Consider the following 20618-nt stretch of genomic DNA (forward strand, 5'->3'; position numbering starts at 1 on the left):
GGAGATGTCAAAAACAAATCACTATCGAAACTATTTACGATAGACAATTTTCGATAACTGAACAATGTGCACCTCTGCACTGCCCTAGAGTTGACTATTTTTTTCCAAAATCAGCTGATTGTCAATGACGTAAAATAATGTCCCAATCTTTGAAGCGTCAGGCGAGTTGCTGCTTTAATAATGATAATATTAATTTAATACACTTAATATTTCTTATTTTGGCAAACAATAGGTGCTAAGCGCGTTCAAAAAGTTACATCGCACTCGCCAATATGTGTTTCAGGGCGATGACAGGGCTCTGTTGGCCGGCCGGCATAAGATAAACGAATCATTTCAGCAGAACCGGAACGAAACCAACGAGGAGGAGATTCGAAAGGTGGCATGCATATTTTTACAACACGGTAACAAACATTAATTTGAATATTTATAGATGATTAACTTAGCTGTGGAGGTGGACCACGAGTTGCGAACGAATGTAATTCAGGCCCAAAAACGGGATGACAACGTCTTTGGTGAGTAAATATTACATAAATATTTTTCCGTACTGATGATATCGACTATTTTACAGAGCTACGTATAACGCCAGAGACTACTCGCCTAGACAACGTGATGTTCGACCCCGATGCAGTGGTTGAAGCTCCACGCAGACGGCGGAATGATAAGTCCACAGGTTGTTGTGGTGGGGCAGCTATGGCTGCCCTAGAGGCTGAGATAGAATCGCGTAAGAAGTAAAAACAAAACACATTGTGGATATTAGTGAAATAGTTTAAATTATTTGTAATGTCAATACATTAAAAGCATTATTTTTTGCGTTTTTTTTTGGACTTGTGTTTGCTTTTTGCATTGCTTTTCTTATGTTTCGACTTGATGTGCTTCTTGCGTTTGCTACGATGATCCGATGAGGAGGAGCTGTCTTTGGAGCTATCCGAACTACTAGATGATAACGATGATTCACTATCATCGGAGGTGTTGCTGGATTCTGAGCTGCTGCTTTTAGTTCGCTTTGATTTTTTCTTAGTTTTGCTCTCCATTTCTACAGCGAAACGTCTTCGGTCTTTTGTGTTATCTTCTGATGGTTTTTCCTTGTAACTTTTCTCAGCGTTACGTCGGTGGCTTTCTGGATTCTCTTGGGATTTAAACGTGGGTCTGCAAATATATGTTTATTAAGCATAATTCGACATAAACGCATTACAAATTACCTGTTGTTTCTGTCTCTACTTCTATTACGTAAATTTTCCCGCCGCCCACGTTCTGGTGAGTATCGACTTCCGCCTCTGTAAGGCGATGTTGCCCTTCTACGTTCGTTTCGATCCCTTGATCGGGAATGACGTCCTTCATATCGTTCTCTATACCGAATATTAGGGTCTCTTGATCTTGAACGTTGAACATATTGGTCTCGAGCACGTTTGTCGCGGTCCTTTTGTTCTTGGTGTCGTAGCTCTCGAGCCTTCTTGCGTTCTTCCAAAGAAGTTCGATTTTTGCGTTCATCATTTCTATTCCTATCCTTACGCCCTTGAGTGCTATCCATTTTGCTCGGTTGACTAATATTTCCACTGCCATTCCTTTCTTTCAAGTTATTAAAGTCTAATCGACCATCAGCACCAATAATTCCTCGACCTTTTCCCCGCCAAGTCACCTTAGACACCGACTGCGAGAAGTCCACATGTATGCGACGATCGTCAATAAGCACATTGTCCATTTTAAAGTAGGCAGCCTCGCATGATTTTTGATCTTCGAATTCCACAAAAGCATACTGTAGGGAGTCACCTGTCTTCCGGTCTCGTATCACTTCACAGCCTTTAACAACGCCAAAGCGACTGAAAATTATCTCCAGGTCGTCGTCCGTGGTCACAGGATTAAGTTTGCATACAAAAAGAACGTTTTCTGGCGGGGCCATCTCCGCATCCGGCAAGTCCCCTACGATTTCCAGAATTGTAGCACGTGCCTTGGCTTCGCGTTCTGCCAACATCTCTTGCATCTCCTCCATGGATTTACCGTTGGTGTCGTCTATGTCTTCGTCGGCGGCGATGCGCCCATTTTTAAGCCTTTCGATGCTAGGAGACGGCGAACGGCTGGGGACTTGAAAACCACGGGGGTTTGGAAACGGATCTTCGAGAACGACAGTGTGAGTTATGCGTATATCCTGATATGGGCGAAAGCTGTCGTCCACTATTGCATCGTTCAACTTCCGAAGCAATTCGTGTCCTTCCACAACTTCACCAATAACGCAGTGAGTTCCGTCCAACGATGTCAGGTTTTCACCGAGCGTAAAGAAGAACTGGGAACCAACAAGATTTTTCCCGGCACTGACCAGCGAGAGTATCCCCGCACTTGAGTGGTGTATTTTCGGTATGTATTCGGCCTCAAAGAAACGTTTTTGGGAGCCTTCCACAACACCCCATACTGAGGAACCGCCATCTCCAACGCCACTGGGATCGCCGGTTTGAGCAATGAAGCCTTGCTGCACAGTGTGAAATAAGTTGAAGTTGTAGTATTTTAACTGGCAAAGTTTTATGAAGTTAAGGCAGGCAATTGGTCGCTCGTCCGTGAACAGGTCCACGGTCAAATCTCCTAGCGTGGTCTCTATAACCACAGACATAGTAAGCCGGTGCACAAATCTGCAATCATTTACAGAAACAGGCTTCCAAAAAAAAAAAATACTGCACATAAAGAGTGAGACCGTGCGCGGCAACCCAAGGCATACCAAAATATTCATTTCCCAAACAGTATTTTGATTGTTTTAAATCGGTTAATAATTTTATTATACATTTTAATATAATGTTGTTTTAATTTTAAAGTAATTTCGCGATGAATAAAAGCCAATACTGATATTTCCATGGTACTGCTACATATGCGTGCATGAGTTGTAATGATATAGTGTTTGGTATCTCCTATTCGAGTACCCTCGAATAGATTACATACATGTATTTTGAGCTCTAGTACCATTTCAAATTACAAAACAACTTAGCTTAATTTTATTATTAATGTTTCTTAGACAAACTTAACCAATCCATATAGCTTAAAAACAAAATAGGCATTTTAATGCCATTTAGCTTAATGGTACACCCCTGGTTTGGCCAAAAAATAGTCGCGTAGCCCTGGGCTATCGATACCTTAACCCTGATAGGTATTCTTATGTCGCCATTTTGATTATAGGAAAAATTGTAAAATTTTCTCAGTTGGCATACGGAACAACACGTTGTAAAATCGAGAAAAATTCTAATATTCTTTTTTTTCTAGAGATATTAGTGAGCTTTTTAACTAAGTAAAGGTTATTGTGTCATAGTTGTGCATAAGAGTAAACTAATATGCCCGAAATCGGCAAGAAAATCGGCGAGTTGCGGGTGTGTGATTTAAAGGATGAACTAGAAAAGCGCAAGCTGGAGACTGTCGGACCAAAGGCTGTGCTCATCGAACGCCTTGAAAGAGTATGTATACGCGAGGATTATCCGACAGTGGTGCTGGTTTACATTGTGCACATTTGTAGGCCTTAAAAGAGGAGGGCGTCGACCCCAACACACATTTAATTGTATCGGCTGCAAAGGCAAAAAAGCCGATGCCGATGCCAATGAAAGAATCTATGACCGATGTTGTAATCAAGGAAGAGCCCGTTGACCCCGAAGAAGAAAACCAAGCAGCGGGCGAAGAATACGAAACAAATGGAGACGGCGAAGACAGTGCCCATCACGCTGATGATGATGGGCACGAAATAGATCAAGTGGGCGACGTGGACGATGTCTGTGTGATATTAGATGACGATGAAGAGGAAGAAGAGGATGCAGAGGAAGCAGAGGAGTACGACCATGAGAAAAATGGCAATGAAGAAGCCATTGAAGGAGACGCCGCCGAAGAAGGCGAAGGACCTACAGGCGACGAAGAGATGCAGGAAGAGAATACAGGCGACACTGTAAACATGGACAATGACGAATCTATCAACCTAACAATTGGTGAAGACGAGCAGAAACTTTTACATGATGAGGTATTTTTTATTATATATGTCTGTGGTCGACTGCTAAATTAAACTTGTCGTTTCAGGCCCCTGACGACAAGTCTATTAAGTCGGGTAAGCATTAATTTATTCATATACCTTGTGCCACATGTAATGTGTATGTAAATCATAAATCATAAGTATAGTATACTAAACTGTCAAAATTGGGTTATTAGCCAATTTATCAAAGCGTATCGAAGCTTTTTGAGATTTAGTACGCCTAAATTAATTACCGTCATTAGTGCTTTTGCTGAAAAATCAATTTACCAAGAATTAGATAAGATCACTGCATAATGTTATTTTAAGACAGTGAAGAGGAATTCTGAAAAAAAGCTATCTTGTAAGAGTTGTTCATCTAACATACTTACTAATGGAATAATTTACAGTTAAACCGGCAAATAAAACCGAAAAATCGAACGCGGTTTCTAAGGACGGAGACAAAAAGATTCACAAGGATGATGAGAGCGCTCGATCAAAGAAGAAGGATGACAAGTCTGTTGATAAAAAGGACTCTAGGTTGGTTGTGATGAACTTCTACCCAATTGTCATTTAAAAGCATGCCCATTATAATTTTTTTTTAATACTAATAACGAATATCTTTTTTCTTTATACGTTCTTTTCGTTTCAAAATTTTTAACGTGGACCGAATAGCGATCAAAAGTTGGCTTCCAAGTCGTTGAACCAAAAAGACGATAAAGGTAATTTAAGTTACTATTTTACCAGGAAAATCGTGTGCTTGAAAGGTTATATATGTATATATATAAATATATACGCATATATAAGTTGGTTAGGCCATGCATGAACTAAGTAAAGCTTGCGAAATAAAACCATGTGCGGCACACTTGAGCAACAGAGTGTGCAAGAGAGTGTGAATTTGGTTGGGCATGGAATCATCAAATCTCAGCGATCAGCATTTCAACTTGATGGAATACTATCAGAAATCTAAAGCACTTACTACACCGGCTGATACTTCAAACCAGGCTCATACATAATTTATACATATTCAATCTAACATCCAATTTGGATTCAGTATGCTACCCTTCTAAAGGCCTCTGGATTGCCAAAGAGAGCTGTTTGATCATAAAATAATCTTAAAACAAACGAACGTTCGCCAATGAATTGGAGGTTACAATGATTTGACAATTGCCTTGCGCTGGAAAATGGAAATAAATTATCGAGGACGTTTTTCTTGCACAGCAAAAAGATTTTACATTTTGGCCAAATTCGTCGATTTTCATTAATTTACGCCAGGAGTCCTGCGTCGCGCTTTACAATCCAACTGTATTACGGACACCATATCATCGCCCGAAATCCACAATAAGCTAGGAAGGACGGACCCGTGTTTGAGCTGCAGCTTGTAATATTCAGCGGAACCACAACGATGATGACGGATAAGACGATTCCCGCCAGACGACGACCCTTCACACACGACAGCTGACGATATCTTAACGTATGCCACTGTGACTTATTGGCAATGTCCACACTGTACGAGATCCCTTTTAATGGTGGAAGCAACATGCGAAGAAGCGGTAGTGGGAGCATCAGCAGCAACCCAATCAAATTCACACTCTCTTAGCTTTCGTAGGGCGCAGTAAATAATTATGTACATGTACTTATAATGTAGAATCAGTCACAGGTTCGTTATGTCGAAAAATTACGATACAACAGCAAGCAGCAGCAGCTACAAAGTGTGCGTTTAAAGTGCTTCCCTTAATGATCAATGATCACAATCAATACCAAATACCAAAACAGTTTTCCAGCCACTCACAGCTCTGACCATAACTCTCTTCCAATATTGTTATTATTTACATGGAACTTGCAGAGAAAACATCGACAACAGCAGCGGGCGCAGCATCGGCATCGGGTGCCGCTGCCAACAAGTCGGGCTCGGGCGGAGGCGCAGTTGCGGCTGGTGCTTCGTCTAGTGCTGTTGGGAAGCAGGCGTTGCTGTCACGTAATCTTTGGGTGTCTGGTTTGTCTACATTGACACGCGCCAGTGACTTGAAGGCCATTTTCTCCAAGTTCGGCAAGGTGATTGGAGCCAAGGTGGTCACCAACACCCGTACCCCAGGCACACGCTGTTACGGCTATGTGACCATGTCCTCATCTGGGGATGCTTCGCGGTGCATTGAGAATTTACATCGTACGGAGCTGCACGGCCGAATTATATCAGTGGAACGCACCAAGAATGAAATCGGCGGCAGCGCAAGTTCATCCAAAGATGCTGGTAACAAGGGCAACAACAAGGCGAACAGCAAGTTAAACAATGAGTCGAAGAAGAAGGATGACGATAAAAAGTCCGGCGCTAAGGGCAGTGGAGATGATAAGAAGGGGGGTGAAACTAGCGGGGAGGGCAAAAACTCAGGCGGTGAATCCAGCAACAAGCGGGACGGCAAGGACAAGGAGCGCAACAAGCCATCACGCGACGACAAGGACAAGCCGTCGACGAGCAGTGACAAGCGCCACGATCGTGATCATCGCTCTGGCACGGGTCATAGGTCTCAAAACCGTGATGAATCCAACGAGCGCCGTTCGGGACGCCAACCACGCGACGTTGACCGTGAGATTCAGCAGCGTCAGCGTGAGCGCGAGCGACGCCAGCGTGAGATGCTATCTTATCAGAAGATTCGTGAGGAGCGGGAGCGCCAGCGTTTGCGTGAACGGGAGCGTGAGCTACGCGAGGAGGAGCGACGACGTCGTGAGGCACGCGAACGTCAGCGTATTGAGGAGGAACGTCTGGCCGAGGAGCGACGTAAGCTGGCCATCGAACGGGAGCGCCTTGAGCGTGAGAAGGCCGAACTGCTGCGCATGGAACGGGAGCGCCAGAAACTGGAGCGTGAGAAAATCGAGCTGGAGCGCCTCGAATTGAAGCGTCAACAGATGAAGTATGATAAACGTAAACGCGTTGCACACACAACGCTAAAAACAACAACACCATATTTATTTTTTCATATTCTCAAAAGGCATTTGGCCGTGTAAATTAGTGTATTAAGTTGCAGCAGCCACGTTGTTTCTTCAACCCGAAAAACTGCCGGGCAGTCTAGGCAAATGCTTTTGCATTCATGTATATTTATGCAACTGCAAATGAACTGCATCGTAGTTTAAACTATGTTTAACATATATGTACCGAATTCGTCGCCTATCTTTTAAACGTTGCTAATGTTGTAAACTTTGCTCTTTTCATCTTTCCTCACTTTCCACTAATGGTACTCCAGGATTATGGAATCACGTGATGATCCTGTTAAGCGTTCGCTAAGTAAGCGTACTGATGATCGCTATACCGATGTTACAGACCGCAAGCGTTCCGCTGTCTTTGATGCTCCACCACCGCCGCGCTTTGATGCTTCTTTGGTCAGTTCACGCAAGTATGTTATCTATTCAAGTGATGGCCTGGCCACATAATTCATAATGTGTATTAGACATATATTTACTCAACTGTATTTTTAACAGTACCAGTACTTATGACAAGAAGCATGATGATTATGGCACATCATCGGGCTCCAAACGTGGTCTTGATGACTACTCCAGTTCAAAGCGGCTAGAATATACCTCAAATAAGCGTAGCGATTATGGTAGCTCCACTGGCACTAAACGTGGTGCCATCGATGATTACGCAACGGTGCCGAGCAAGCGATCCGGCAATGATTATGGCTCGAGCTCCAAGCACGATTATTCATCATCTACTACCAGTAAACGTGATGATTACAAACGCGAGGTGGAGGTACGTCATTTGCCAGTTTCATCTGGTGGCGTTGGCACTGGCGGATCAAGCAGCTCATATGTTCACAAGAGCAACGCGGGCGGCGGTACTGGCTATGTGCACAAGAACAACACTGGCAACGTTGCGAGCACTTATGGTCACAAGAACAACACAAGCGGTGGTAATGGTGGGGGCGGTGGGCGCTACAATGATTCCGACCGCAGCAATACCTCCAATTACAGGCGTAGTGGTGTTGACGACATGTCCCAGTAAGCCCAAATCTCTTATTTAATTGAAGACAGCTGATGCTGATCTCCCTTTCTATAATTTTAGTAGCAACAAACGTTATGAGAACTCAACCAGCAGCGGAGCAGCTGGCGGCTATGGTAGCAACTCAAACAACGTTAACATATGGGCACCATCCGGCGGCAGCAGTAGTGCTCATCTAGGTGGTGGCGGCGGCCAATTGAAATCCTACAGTAATAATGGAATGTCGTCAAACATGCATGGCAACAACTCTTGGCAAAAGTCGACTACCCTTGATGACAACTGGCGTCCAATGCAGGCGCAGAGTCGTTTTGATCGCAGCTACAACGAACGCTCCAGCGGGTATCAGGGTAACAGTGGTGCCGGTGGGATGTATGGAGGTACTCGCCCGACACAGGATCGCTACGGTGGCCAGGTGGCTCGTTATTAGATGGCGCTAAAAGCACACAACTTATGAGGCAATTGAAAACCCTTTCTAATCACCAACCCAACAAACTTGATCAATTTTCCTTTAACGCTTTTGGCGTTTATGTTAATTTCTTTTAGTTGTATCGACTTAGCTTCTAAAACTACATTAAATATCATTAGATATATAATTAATATCGAATGTTTTAATATAAATATGGTAATCGAAAGTAGGTTAATGTAAATGAGAGTTGCACCATCGCTTAGTTATTATCGTTGTTACCATTCAATGTCTACCCTTGTTATGTTTTTGGGTCAGGGTTACGAGCATTATTATAAGCAAAATCTTTCCAAGAACGGAATACCATGTCATATAGCTGTGCGGGAATAATGGTTAGAAGAATTGATGATATGTCAAATGTAGTTTATAAAATATGTTAACTCAGCATTTACGAGCTTTTTCGGGCTTCCATTATAAGGCTCCAATATTAACAATCGGACGGGAATATGGCTAGAAATAATTTTATACACAGTAAAAACCGAAGCTAAGTGTGAAAGCATTTTCTACAAAGGGGTATATAAGCATTAAGAAGAGGCATAAAATCAATATATCTTCTAGTCGAACACTCAAACTAGATAATTGTTAATTGCCTATAACACATGTTGCTTATTTAAACCAACCCATTTCTATTTTGCCTCGATTGGGCGGACGCATTTCTTGAAAGGACAGGCACAAGCCCAAGAGTAGTTTTACTCTAATTAAAACACAATTTTCTGGCAATTTAGAAAACTTATATTATTGTAAAGATTCAAATCACTTTTGACATCATTTTAAATAATAGGTATTTAAACTGCGTTAAATGGGTACATTCTCACTCAAGATCGTTTTAACGTTATGAGCATTCTTAATCTGTTTCTGTCATTCTGCATGTTAAGGCATTAAGTTCAGTAGCTTATATAAATTAACTAATACGCTAAATAATTAACTTATCTTATTTGAAAAGTTGTACAACACAAGTGGCATACTTTAAACTGTATGCCTGAATACTAAACGCCAGCCAGCTCAACTTCCTGGGGTGGCATCCTCGGATTTAGTGGTTGAATTGGTCACTGGTTCGCCGCCGGCGAGTAAATCGGCGCTGGAAGCAACAGCCGGGAGCGCGGTCGTTGTGTTCGGCTGGGGCGCAGTGGGCGCCATCATTGGCATGGCCACGGGCACAACTGGCACCAGCGGAACAACTCCGGAGGGATCCACACCCGGGGCAGTGCTAATGGTACGGGCCAGGTTCATTTGCTGGCGCACCAGCTTCTCCTTTTCCCGAGCAGCTTTCAGCTTCTCAAAATCATCGCCGACATTCGGAGCAGCATCGGCAGCTGTGTTGGCCAGTATATCGTTCGATGTTTTGATGTCAAGATTTTCGACTGTAAGGGCAGAGAGTCGCGTTAGCTTATTTAACTATGTGGCATTTGGGATTAATCAAGATTAAGAAATGCGTGCAACGGCTAGAAGGATTACGGCTAGGCAAACTCTAAATACAAATTTGGAGTTAGGAGGGCATTACCTGGTTGAAAACCCACAACTGTTGGATCGGGTCTTATGCAACACAATACAAACTACCAATTCAAAAAAATTGCTAAGCTCTGGTTAGTATTTAATAAACAAGTCAACATATTTTTCGATTAAAAAAAAAAAATTATGATATTAAGAAAACTTAAAATATTAAACGACATCACGCAACAATAACAATTTGAGGACTAGCAACATTTACGTGGAATAAGCTGAGGAACGAAATAAATTATTTTGGCCAATGATTGAACTTTACCGGGCGTCACGAACCACCTGAAAATCTGCGCTGCATCGGGTCTCTCAATCGCTTTAAGTATTAACAGTTTTAAACGCGCATTCGTCGAATGTGTATATGTATGTGAGTGTATATGAAGATAAATGTTAAATGTGATTATCGGAAGCAGGAAGAGGAAGGCATTATTGGTACCATTCCCCACACAAGTGCTGACCACTTACCCGTCTCACGGCTGGCGGCCTTGTGCTGCTCGAACAGCGACTTGCTGCTGTCGCCCACCGGCGAACTGGGCGCCGTGGCTGCTGACATGAGTAAGGGACTGTCTCCGGCTGGGGCTGATGTGCTCAGCAGAGCATCCACGCCACCAGGCGGAAAGAGTGATGGCGTCGGATCATACTGCGAGTGGGCGCGCTCGTACTGCGGCGAGCGTCTGGGTATGTCCACTGGCTGGGAGCGTGACGGTGTTGCTGCTCCTGTTGCAGGCGGTGGCGGCTGCAGTGGCGCTGTTTGCGGCTGACCAGTGGCCGGCGCAAATATATCCTTTACATTGGGACGCGGATCGTTGGGACGCATCGACGTAATGGTGGCCTGCTCGTCCACCTCCTCAATGACCTGTTGGGTTATGCGCATGCTGCCTGCGGGCTTCACAGCAGCTGGGCCGCCAGTGGTGCCCGTTAAACTTGCCGAGCTGGCGCTGCTCGGGAAGCGATACTTGCCCGGATCTTCGGTGGGCGTGGCAGAGCTTGGACGGCTGTCGTCGCGACTTAGGAAACGTTTCAGTGCCGACGCCACCGTATTTACCCGGGACAGTGTACCCGATACACTAACCAGACTGGGCGAGGAGCCTAGCCCCAGCCGCGATTTGCCATTGCCTGCTGAGAAATGTATGCCGCTGGCGTCGTCGCCCTGCGAGTTGCATTGTACGAAAGAAACAATGTAAAACATTAGTTAAATGCACTTTGCTGTTAATGTGGAGAGTTCAAAGTGAGCATAAGTTACTTGAAACCGATTTGTGCAGTTTTTTTTCTGGGGTGCACAAAAGCAACTGAAAGCCGTGCAGTGCGTAGTGCAGTTAGAGGCTGTAGGCAAACAGATTATTGTTAGAATCAAAAGTTAGTATGCAGTCTTATAGTTTAAAGAGACACAAACACCAGAGTACAGTATAATTAGTTTAGTTAGATTAGTGATAATGCGCAGTGGTTTCTATATGTACATTTCGGCGAGCCTCTAAAAAGTTTATTTTACGTCCATTATTTAGTAGACCGATCTCTGTTATACCGATTACATTAAGAGATATTGGTTCAGATCTGTTTTCTCATGCTCTTGTCAAAGTTGATGTTAATTGACTAGAAGTTAAAGTATGTGTAGTTTTCACGTCTAGCTGACAACTTTGACAGGTGCATGAGAACGATCCCCAATGCTTATGTTAGAATCCACTGTTCAACATCCAATTCATTTTATATCATAAATATATATAAGGTTAGGTATAAATACCAAGCACCGTTGTGATTTGAAATGCCAATGATAGATCTGAATCCCATATGGAATTGTTTTTCAGTTTAGGATAGAAGAAGGTTAGAAAATACGTTTTGATCTGATTTTTGATTGATTTTGATTTTCCGCCACATGTACATGAGTGATGTTCATGGATGTACGTTTAGTTAAGGTAGCCGATTATTTGGTGCCAATACTTCGTATCGCTAGTGAATGCTGCCAACGTTTTGATTCTAACCTCCTCATCTGGCGCAGCTTTGGAAAGATCATAAGTAACTGTCTGCATAGGTGCGCCTTGTGGCTGTTCAGCTGAAGGCGGCTTAGACCCAGAGGCGCCGGTGCTATTATTACCAACCATTTCATCGATGCGCACAGATGACATCCCAGAGGTCATGGCCGCATTCTTCGGTACATCGATCTTGGCTGTGGAAGGCTCCGGATGATTCTCGCGAAACCGTTCTGCAGCAACAGTATAGGGTAGCTCATTGGGAAACACCTCGTCCCAGTACTGATCCTTAAGTAATTCTGGATGATCATGATGCATTTCATCTACAATCAAATAGGAGACTTGCAGATTGCGATCCACCATCCAATTAACCTACGAAGCAGACACTTATGAATAAGTTTAAAACTTTAAAAGCTACCATTGTTCAGACGTACTTCAAAATCATCATCATCCTCGCCAAAGGGATTGATCAGAGACTCAGCCACCTTGAGCCAGCCCATGTAGAAAAAGAACTGCAGCGTGGTAAACACTGGAAAATACAAATCTACCTTGTTCAGATAGCTACTGGTGCCCACGACTTTTCCATTCGTCCACTGCTGCCCCATGCAGCAGGTGAGGAAATAGGAATAAACAGCCAAAGTAACCACCTGTGTGTAAACCAGGGGCACACTGATCGTATCATAACTAATAAGCAGTCCGCACTGTCCTCGAAACTTGTTTAGTTCATCGATGATGGTCTTCACGGCGAAATCGTCCCTAATGCGGCCCTGTCAAAATTTGTAATTTTCATATTGTAGCCCAAACAAAGGAACAAAGCTGCATAATAGTGCTCTTGTTTATATTTAGTATTATTTACCTCTTTTCTTGCCCGCGTAATGATGCTGGCCGCCCACACAATTGGGAGCCAGTGCTTGGAGGGTCGCGGAAAAGATTTGTTCATTGTCTCAATGATTGTACGCTCGTTCTCATTGAGCAAGCCCGCTTCCACGAGATTGTTTAGGCCAGGAAATCGTTTCTTGACGCGTGGTGATATATTCGCCAGAACCATCGTGAGGCACAGGCACACATAGCGCATGATTGTGCGACGCATAACCCGACCGCGTTCATCCTGGCCGTGCACATTGGAGCTGACGAATACAGCGATTGGATCCGGCCAAGGAATAGATGTGTACTGATTCCACCAGCGTGTCATTACAATTGAGACATAGAAGCCGAGCACAAAGGACAGCGGGATGAGATCACGATAGCTGTTACAATAGGCCACGATCGCCTCGAACGTTCTAAGCGAAAAAAAGAGAAACATTTAATATGGACTATATTCGTTATAAATATGCACTTACTCTTTTTGGCTTTCATTGAGCGCAAAGCGGTAGACCAAATTCAGCAAATAATATAGTGTAAGAAAAGCGAGCAGATCCAGCCAAACTAATTTGTAAATACTTCCGCGCCACCTGAAAGGGAATTGGATATCAGATCATTATTATAAATAGAACGCACACGAAAAACCCTAATATAGTAGATCGACTAACATATCATCGTTTATGGTTTGGGCTATACCCTAAACTTATCGTATACGACGGACAATTTTATTAATGTGCGGCACCGCGTCTGGCATGTGTTCAGCAATATTCCTATAATTGGCGACGTCATCACAAAGCCTTACCATCCTGATATTGAACAATAATAATCATGCCACCGTCCACTTGTGGCTGACGAAACGTCATAAAAATAAGCACACACACATATACATACGTATGTATATGTGAATAACCTCACCATCATTTCAAATGAAAGCCTACTAATTATAAAACACGCTCTTATCACCAAAATTTTTGATAAAATAGCAAAAAAAAAAAAAAAAAAAACAAACACAATCATTTATGATAAACAAATGACAAACAGAATTTGACTTTGTATCGTTGCCAGAAAGATTTCAAGGTTTGCCGACGTTGATAATTTTAATTAAATTTATTATATGCACAGATGCCGTGCCTCAGTTCTTGTTTTGAATGTTATTAAAATTAGTTTAAATTTGGAAACAGTTTCAAAGTACAATCTGCTTATTGGCTTCTACTTATGTGCTTTAGTTCTCTTACCCTAAATTTGTATGATAATGTGTTAAATTAGCAATAACACAGAGCTTCAGTTACACTATCAAATCTCGGGCAGCCAGTTCATTGATTAGCCGTAACAATCAATGCAGCTGACGCTATCAGCGGATCATGCAAATAAGTGTGAACTACATTTACACAAGTGGGGGTGCAGATATCTCATACATACATTCAAACAGATATCGTTAGAAGCACTGGCTACCTAATATTAAATTATAATTCAAATTACATGCATGACAGATGTCAAACACATGACGTCCCAAACGGCTTTGATAAGGCTACAGGTCCAATAGAGACGAGGTGGATGTGCTGACACGAGTATCATGTGTGGGTGGAGTTGTTGCTGCTATCGGCTCAACTACAATCTAGTGTGCACAACAATTTAAGTGTGTGTGTGTGTGTGTGTGTGTGTGTGTGGAACGCATGGAAAATTCTATTACTTGCATTAGTTGCAATTGTGTGATGTCTGACGACTATCACTAGCTGTAGCCAGCGGAGAGTCGCTCAATTTACTGGCTCTGTCGAACTGTGTCAGTTCTTTAATTAGCACCAGACTTGCAATTTTACACGCTCCTCATACACAAGCATTTAGCACTGTAATTTGAAAGTGCAAAAATAGTTTTGATACACCTACATGTATATATATACAAGTATTGAAACCTATTATATTATATATATACTTTCCGCCTGCCGGAAGTCAAATTTTCCCGTTCCATCTACCGTAGTAGATATTCGGAATCGATAAATATACTTATATTGTAAAATGAAAAATGTACCTTTCTGATTTAAGAAAACTAAAGCTTTCCCCCAAAAAAAGTGAATTTTTGAGAATGAAAATAATTTTCTTGTTGAAATTAAGTTTTAGGCTTGTTAGTGGTATACAAAAGAGGTTTATATTGCCGCTGTTTAACAATTATTTATATGTATATTTTTCAAAATTTTCCGTCTTAGCGTGCACTTGCATCACATCATTTTCCTAGCTATAAGGGTTGGGTCAGAACAAACAGTTCTGTACATAAGTTAAGTACATATATTAATATATAGAGAATAAAATCTCGCACTTACCTGAGAAGCAGTTTGAGAAAGCAGCCAAAGCCACGGCAGGTGGCCACTTCACCTGTATATGTTATTGTCATTTTCGCAAGTTGTATTTAATTTTCTCCTTTATATTGTCAATTGAGATTTTTGTTATAACCAATGTTGGTTTTGTTCTTAAAGTCAGTTATGTTTTCTTATCACGCTTCGCGATTTAGATAAATGTACATTTTGCTTTGTTTTAATTGGGGCATAGCCAATGTCATCAGTTTACGAGGTGATAAATTTCTTAAATTTAGAGAAACAACAAAAACATATTTGATCAATAATGATAATAATAATAAGGATAATGAGTCAATAATTCATTTTTATTGTAACTGACGTGTAATCTGCGCAATGTGCAGATAATTACCAGCTAACCGGGGCAACAACAACAACAACAAATATAATAATATATTTGAAATTTAAAAATCGATATTTTCAACTGGAAGTCATGTAAGCATGCGACATTAAAATGCGGAATACAATTGAACTGCATGCATTGCATTCTATTTAACATTTCAAATGCAACAGTGACGAGCTGATTAATTTAATTGCAGCAATTTAAAAAATGTATGGAAACTTTAGAGAAGCTCCGAGCTCAAGCCAAATATATCAATGTATGTGTGTTGCTTTAGTAGCAATTGACGCAAATCGAAGCGCTGGCAGATCGCGTGTGGGCGATGCCATTGAGGCTGCAACAGTTCCAGCTGGAGGTGTCACTGAGGGTCAGCCGCATTTGAGTTCACATTAATTAGTTCAGCAAACAAATTTTACAATGTCACTTCAAGTCTCGTAAAATAAAGTCTTTAGTTTTTAAGGGCATTATCGTTTAATATGCAAGTGGAACTCATAAGTTGGATATATTTCTGGACTGTTTGTCTGTTGACCTCAGAGAATTACATATAGAGCCAGTGCGGATCTAGTTTCTTTCAATCAAACAGCTTTCAATGAGATTGAAATACCGAAGTTATTCTAACATGCATTTCTCATACGTTAAAAGAACAACAACAACAAACATGAAATTCCAATTATTACTACGGCATCTTGGTTCTGGGTAGAGGATATTAGCAAGGCGACACTCCGGACTAAAAGACCACTACTCTTATTTTTATTGGTATTTATGTACTTGGACACATGAGTATGTTATGTAGAGTGTATGTAAAGAGAAATGCATAAATAGTGTATTTAATAATGAGTAAAGATGAGCTCATGTGTCTCCCCTTTCGAGTGGGAAAAGTCTGTATTCAATGAGCAGTACGTTGATGAATTTCCGTATAGCAGAGAATAAATAAATAAATGGCATTCGGCGAATGAGCCGGTGAGCTAATGATCGAAATACACAATACAAACAGAGCTCAGAGCACAAATAAAATTGTCTACAGTATTCGTGGTATGTGTGCACGTTTGGTATGTGTGTGAGTGTGAGCCAGGCTTTTGGGTCTGGATCATGACATCATTTCTTGGCTTGTTTTACAGATGAAATTGGCCGCACAAAAAATGGTAGACTTTTTGTATACATACATTAGTATTTTCATATGTATATATGCCTGTTTACCTTTACCAATACAGCCATGTTTTTTTTTTGTTTTTTTTTTTTTTAGCACTTAAAATCGTAAATCATACAAAAACAAAATCTTGACGTAGCTTGCTGATTATATGCTGAATTTGGCTGCTGATTACGGGGCAAGGCTTCTGATATGTGTTTAACTGGATCACGACGTGCGTGCAGTTCGATTTGGCAGCGTGATCAACTAACTGTGAATTAGTGAGTATTTAGAGTATTTAGTTGTACGAATTTTAAGCGAACGAGTATAATGAATATGTATTCGATAAGCAAATGAGTCATTTGGGTCTTCTGTGTGCTTGAGCCGTTTCGTAATAAGTAAACAAAGAGACTTCCAAGAAGATGAATTGCGACACGAGATTTATCACAATGCTGAATAAATATGCCCTATTTAATATGCCTTATAAATAATATAATTAAATAATAAATCGATAGCTATATTCTTATATTTTCCTCTTTTTTTTCCTAGTTTATTTCTAAATAGAAATGTAGAAAAGTAGAGAGTGTTTCCAATTTAGTCTATCATTACAGGGAATCTTAGTGCATGGCATTTGTACTAACAATTATTTTCGTATTTTAATTTCTTTAATAAAAAAACCCTTTAATATTATTAATCCATTATAGTTAAATTGAAATTTTGAAAAGTATCATTTTAATTTCAAGCAATAATTACAGGGTATACTCTAACTTAGCATCCACAATTACATGCATAACTGCATTCACATGTTCACTCTTTATTTCTGAATGAATGCGCCTTATCGACAGGCTCAAAGACCTTTTATTATTATTAATCGCCTTTGCACTTAATGTTCTAACTGACCTTATTTATATTATTTACATATTCGCTCGCAAGTTGAACTGGAAAATAAATAATAGTACTCTCTACTGCTAATTGATTATAAGTTGTCAACTTTAAGCTCGCCTTGCAATTCCTGGAGAACCGTGCCCACACCTACATGCATACCCCATTGACGTATGCAATACCTACACAACTAACCTTACATTGTATACAAATGCTTGAGGCTTATATAATAGAGTGCATTGTTATCGTTGGAGTAAGTGTTTCTTGGATAACTCTTGACAATGAAAACCAACGACACATAAAGGCAACATGAAGGAAACCAAGTCACGTGAAAAATCTTATCATTTAAATAAACGATAAGTTTGTATTTTTACGGTAAATCAAAACAAACGACAACATTCGAACTCAAATCGTCGAGGTTAATGACATTTAAAGCAAAAACTGGCGACTGCTGCCAGTTCGACGGGCGTCTAAATATATGTATGGCATGTATGCAAACATATATTTACAGAAATGCACACACTTACATCTGTATATGCGCGTACATACATTTCAAACAGACATATATATGTAAGGGTATTTTTTTTTTTTAGTTACATAAGTGCTTTTATGACTTTTTATTGGCATTTGATTTTGACGAACTTGATGACAACTGAGCGGACCTGAGCAAAATTTAAATAATTATTATTTTGAATTAAGGCGAACTCTTTGTTGTAGTTGTAGTTGTTGTTGGTATTTATAGCATCGGCGCACTTTCAAATTTGAATACGAGTGTCGTCTAGTCGAAATTTGCATGCGGCGCAAATTTTGAGTGTGCCGAGGGTTAAAAATAAATTTCTATGTAGTGGAGTACTTTGTGCTGAGATTGCACATTGACCAATGCGGACTCTGTGATGACTCACATTGCGTTCAGCTGACATACAGACGCAAAGTCGTACATACATGCAAACACATAGAAACAGAACTATTTGCAATAACCACATAGTTACGCATTGCTATGGGGAGTTTCTATTAACCTGCATATCTATTAAAATATTTATCCTTTCTTTTTGGACTATTTGCAATCGATTCGCATTATAATGTACAGCAACCGGATCCATGCACACAATTTGAGAGTCACGCGGCTTACATAGACTAAGTAGTTATTGTTGGTTAGTGTTTGTTTGTGGGGATGTTTACACTGTTATTAAATCGCGCCATGGTCACTTACAATTGCTAACTAACACTGATGCACTTTGTAACTGAGATTTACAGCGCGGCGGAACACGCGAATACGGCAGCTCAACTGATCCAGGTACACGAGGTGCCAACAACAGCAACTCCACCTCGCATTCAAGAACAGAAAAAAAAAAAAAAACAAGACGCTGACGTTGATTGTTTGCTGGCGTTGGTGCTGCTGTTGTTATTGTTAAGTTTTGGGCTTATTTCTTCTTTATTTTGTTGGTCTTTATGCTTCACTACTATTTTGACGTCGCTGCTGCCGCTGTTGTTCTTTCATCCACACACACACATGAACGTGAACGTAGCTGTGGATGTGGCCATGCTTGTCGTGCCAGCCATTCAAACAAATCGCGCTCTGTGCCGTATTCTCTCTCTTACTCGGCACTTCCGCGCTCAACGACCGACGATTTCAGACTGAAACTGCCATGCGAAAATACCAACAGAACTGGGAACACTGTGCCGGCAGCTGTGGCGGAACCGCCAGCCCATGCCGCGAACGCCCGAGAGAGCACAACTGGTTGTGAGCGCAGAATGGCGATAAGCCTGGCACAGGGTTGGATTTAGCACTGTTGAGGGTAGGCGCCGAATTTTTGCTTAAACGCATCTAGATTTCTCTTCATTCGTTGAGTATATCTACCACATATAATCAAATATTGTTTAATTCAAATGGACCAAATTGAAATGTGATTTGTTTATTTATGGTCATAAAGAAATGAAGTCGTACATTATCAAAATTATTTTTCAAAAGCCGTTTATAGTTTATTTACTAAGTTATTATTTTTTCTCTTTATGTTAAAATGAACTAAAATGAATTTTAAATTATTAGTGAGACAAATATATAATATTTAAAAACAAAACTTGGGTAAATTCATTGTGGAAGACCATCCGCGGCTATACCTGCATAAGCACTTCGTTAGCAACAAGAGTATGTTTATGTTTATGTTTATTTGTGTATGTCAAAAATAAATCCTGCATACCCAGAATTGCCTCTTAGCTTTGATGCTGATGAAGAGTAGACTAACTTTTATGGGATCAGAGTTTGACAGTAATATGTATAGCTTCAATAAAAAGGGCAAATACTTAAATTTCGATTATTTAATTCAAAATATGAATATTATTGCAAATGTTATTATTAATATCACTATTATTATTATTATAAGAAAACAACATTTTAAAAATAACATTTTCTTAGTTTAGAAATTGCACAGCTTGTAACCTTTGCTTTAATTTTATTTTTTTTGCTGGTAATATTATGGAAATGTTTTCTTGTCTATCAGCGTATTAAAGACGACAATAATAATAAAAGCATACGAACAAGCAGAAGAAAATATGTCACTAAAATAAACATTCAGAGATCATTGCATACTTTTAGGAGTGCATTCATTATATACAACTACATGGACAAATATTGTCGGCAAATAAATCAGCCAACCCGAAGTTTTCAATCTCGACTTAGTTAGAATACGGTTGCAGTCGGAATAGATTTGTATGCGAGAAAAATGTTGAAGCTCATCTCTTCAGAGAATTAAATATCCATCATTTTTGGCGGTGTTCACATTTGCAAAACGCCGTTGACGCCTTAGTCGGCTAGAGGTTTGGCTTTCAATTTGATTAAAATTATTAACAAAGTAATATTATTATTATTAATAATGTAATATTATTATATACACGTCTGCGCTGTAATCTGTAATATGTTCTGTTCGTGAACCCGTTTCGACACGTCCATTTACATATGTAGGTCTTGGTCCGTCCTAGGTTTGCCACCTATTTCTAAACTCTATATATAAAACTGTCAGATCAAGCTGACCTTTTCACTTAAGTTAACTATGTGTTGAAGGGGCACGCTAAGTCGGAAAATTTCCGATTCATGAGAGGGTTGCTTATCTTTTTAAAATAATATTCGCAACTATTTTGTTTGTCATCTGATTCGTGTTTCACACTTTTCGCAAAATCTATCCCTC

The 20618-nt window shown here is 40.6% G+C and overlaps 4 protein-coding genes across 10 annotated transcripts; 2 read left to right on the top strand and 2 right to left on the bottom strand.

Annotated features, from left to right (window-relative positions):
* The first annotated feature begins 29 nt into the window (after window positions 1-29).
* LOC6629323 (complex III assembly factor LYRM7) lies at window positions 30-824 on the top strand. Its single transcript, XM_002053020.4, has 4 exons — window positions 30-161; window positions 233-376; window positions 431-512; window positions 569-824. The coding sequence occupies exons 1-4, from the start codon at window positions 138-140 to the stop codon at window positions 730-732; spliced, it is 414 nt and encodes a 137-aa protein (XP_002053056.2). The 5' UTR covers window positions 30-137; the 3' UTR covers window positions 733-824.
* On the bottom strand, window positions 752-2659 carry LOC6629322 (peptidyl-prolyl cis-trans isomerase sig-7). The gene is made up of 2 exons (XM_002053019.4): window positions 1200-2659; window positions 752-1146 (listed from the first exon to the last, which is right to left on the bottom strand). Exons 1-2 carry the CDS (start codon window positions 2597-2599, stop codon window positions 801-803), a joined length of 1746 nt encoding a protein of 581 aa, XP_002053055.2. The 5' UTR covers window positions 2600-2659; the 3' UTR covers window positions 752-800.
* Window positions 2660-3158: 499 nt separating this feature from the next.
* Window positions 3159-8555, top strand: Saf-B (Scaffold attachment factor B). 3 transcript variants are annotated; one of them, XM_032440826.2, is made up of 9 exons: window positions 3159-3428; window positions 3488-3979; window positions 4036-4063; window positions 4375-4504; window positions 4640-4686; window positions 5811-6873; window positions 7204-7353; window positions 7439-7957; window positions 8025-8555. In XM_032440826.2, the coding sequence occupies exons 1-9, from the start codon at window positions 3309-3311 to the stop codon at window positions 8383-8385; spliced, it is 2910 nt and encodes a 969-aa protein (XP_032296717.1). In that variant the 5' UTR covers window positions 3159-3308; the 3' UTR covers window positions 8386-8555. The 3 variants fall into 3 exon arrangements, 2 of the variants coding, with proteins under 2 accessions (XP_032296717.1, XP_002053054.1); XM_002053018.4 differs by having other exon boundaries at window positions 3160-3428; window positions 8022-8555; XR_011416015.1 differs by lacking the exons at window positions 5811-6873; window positions 8025-8555 and having other exon boundaries at window positions 3160-3428; window positions 7439-7642.
* A 575-nt stretch (window positions 8556-9130) lies between these two features.
* On the bottom strand, window positions 9131-19077 carry Best1 (Bestrophin 1). Of its 5 annotated transcripts, none has more exons than XM_015171878.3 (9): window positions 18647-19077; window positions 15059-15316; window positions 13223-13333; window positions 12739-13162; window positions 12317-12649; window positions 12012-12254; window positions 10384-11068; window positions 10184-10234; window positions 9131-9782 (listed from the first exon to the last, which is right to left on the bottom strand). In XM_015171878.3, exons 2-9 carry the CDS (start codon window positions 15127-15129, stop codon window positions 9424-9426), a joined length of 2277 nt encoding a protein of 758 aa, XP_015027364.2. In that variant the 5' UTR covers window positions 15130-15316; window positions 18647-19077; the 3' UTR covers window positions 9131-9423. The 5 variants fall into 5 exon arrangements, with proteins under 5 accessions (XP_015027364.2, XP_015027363.2, XP_015027362.2 ...); XM_015171877.3 differs by having other exon boundaries at window positions 11895-12254; XM_015171876.3 differs by lacking the exon at window positions 18647-19077 and adding an exon at window positions 18453-18579 and having other exon boundaries at window positions 11895-12254.
* Window positions 19078-20618: the final 1541 nt, after the last annotated feature.

Source organism: Drosophila virilis, chromosome 2 (assembly GCF_030788295.1).
Source record: "Drosophila virilis strain 15010-1051.87 chromosome 2, Dvir_AGI_RSII-ME, whole genome shotgun sequence".
In the NCBI taxonomy this organism is placed as follows: domain Eukaryota; kingdom Metazoa; phylum Arthropoda; class Insecta; order Diptera; family Drosophilidae; genus Drosophila; species Drosophila virilis.

Bases quoted from the DNA above. Each gene is read 5' to 3' on its own strand.
- LOC6629323 (XM_002053020.4), top strand. From the start codon at position 138: ATGTCCCAATCTTTGAAGCGTCAG. The intron at 162-232 runs GCGAGTTGCTGC...GGCAAACAATAG, and splicing joins CCCAATCTTTGAAGCGTCAG to GTGCTAAGCGCGTTCAAAAA. The intron at 377-430 runs GTGGCATGCATA...GAATATTTATAG, and splicing joins ACGAGGAGGAGATTCGAAAG to ATGATTAACTTAGCTGTGGA.
- Best1 (XM_015171877.3), bottom strand. From the start codon at position 15,129: ATGACAATAACATATACAGGTGAAGTGGCCACCTGCCGTGGCTTTGGC. The intron at 12,650-12,738 runs GTAAATAATACT...AAATTTTGACAG, and splicing joins TTACGCGGGCAAGAAAAGAG to GGCCGCATTAGGGACGATTT. The intron at 12,255-12,316 runs GTACGTCTGAAC...TCTGCTTCGTAG, and splicing joins AGGATGATGATGATTTTGAA to GTTAATTGGATGGTGGATCG.
- LOC6629322 (XM_002053019.4), bottom strand. From the start codon at position 2,599: ATGTCTGTGGTTATAGAGACCACGCTAGGAGATTTGACCGTGGACCTG. The intron at 1,147-1,199 runs GTAATTTGTAAT...ATATATTTGCAG, and splicing joins AGTAGAGACAGAAACAACAG to ACCCACGTTTAAATCCCAAG.
- Saf-B (XM_002053018.4), top strand. From the start codon at position 3,309: ATGCCCGAAATCGGCAAGAAAATCGGCGAGTTGCGGGTGTGTGATTTA. The intron at 4,064-4,374 runs GTAAGCATTAAT...AATAATTTACAG, and splicing joins CGACAAGTCTATTAAGTCGG to TTAAACCGGCAAATAAAACC. The intron at 7,354-7,438 runs GTATGTTATCTA...TATTTTTAACAG, and splicing joins TCTTTGGTCAGTTCACGCAA to TACCAGTACTTATGACAAGA.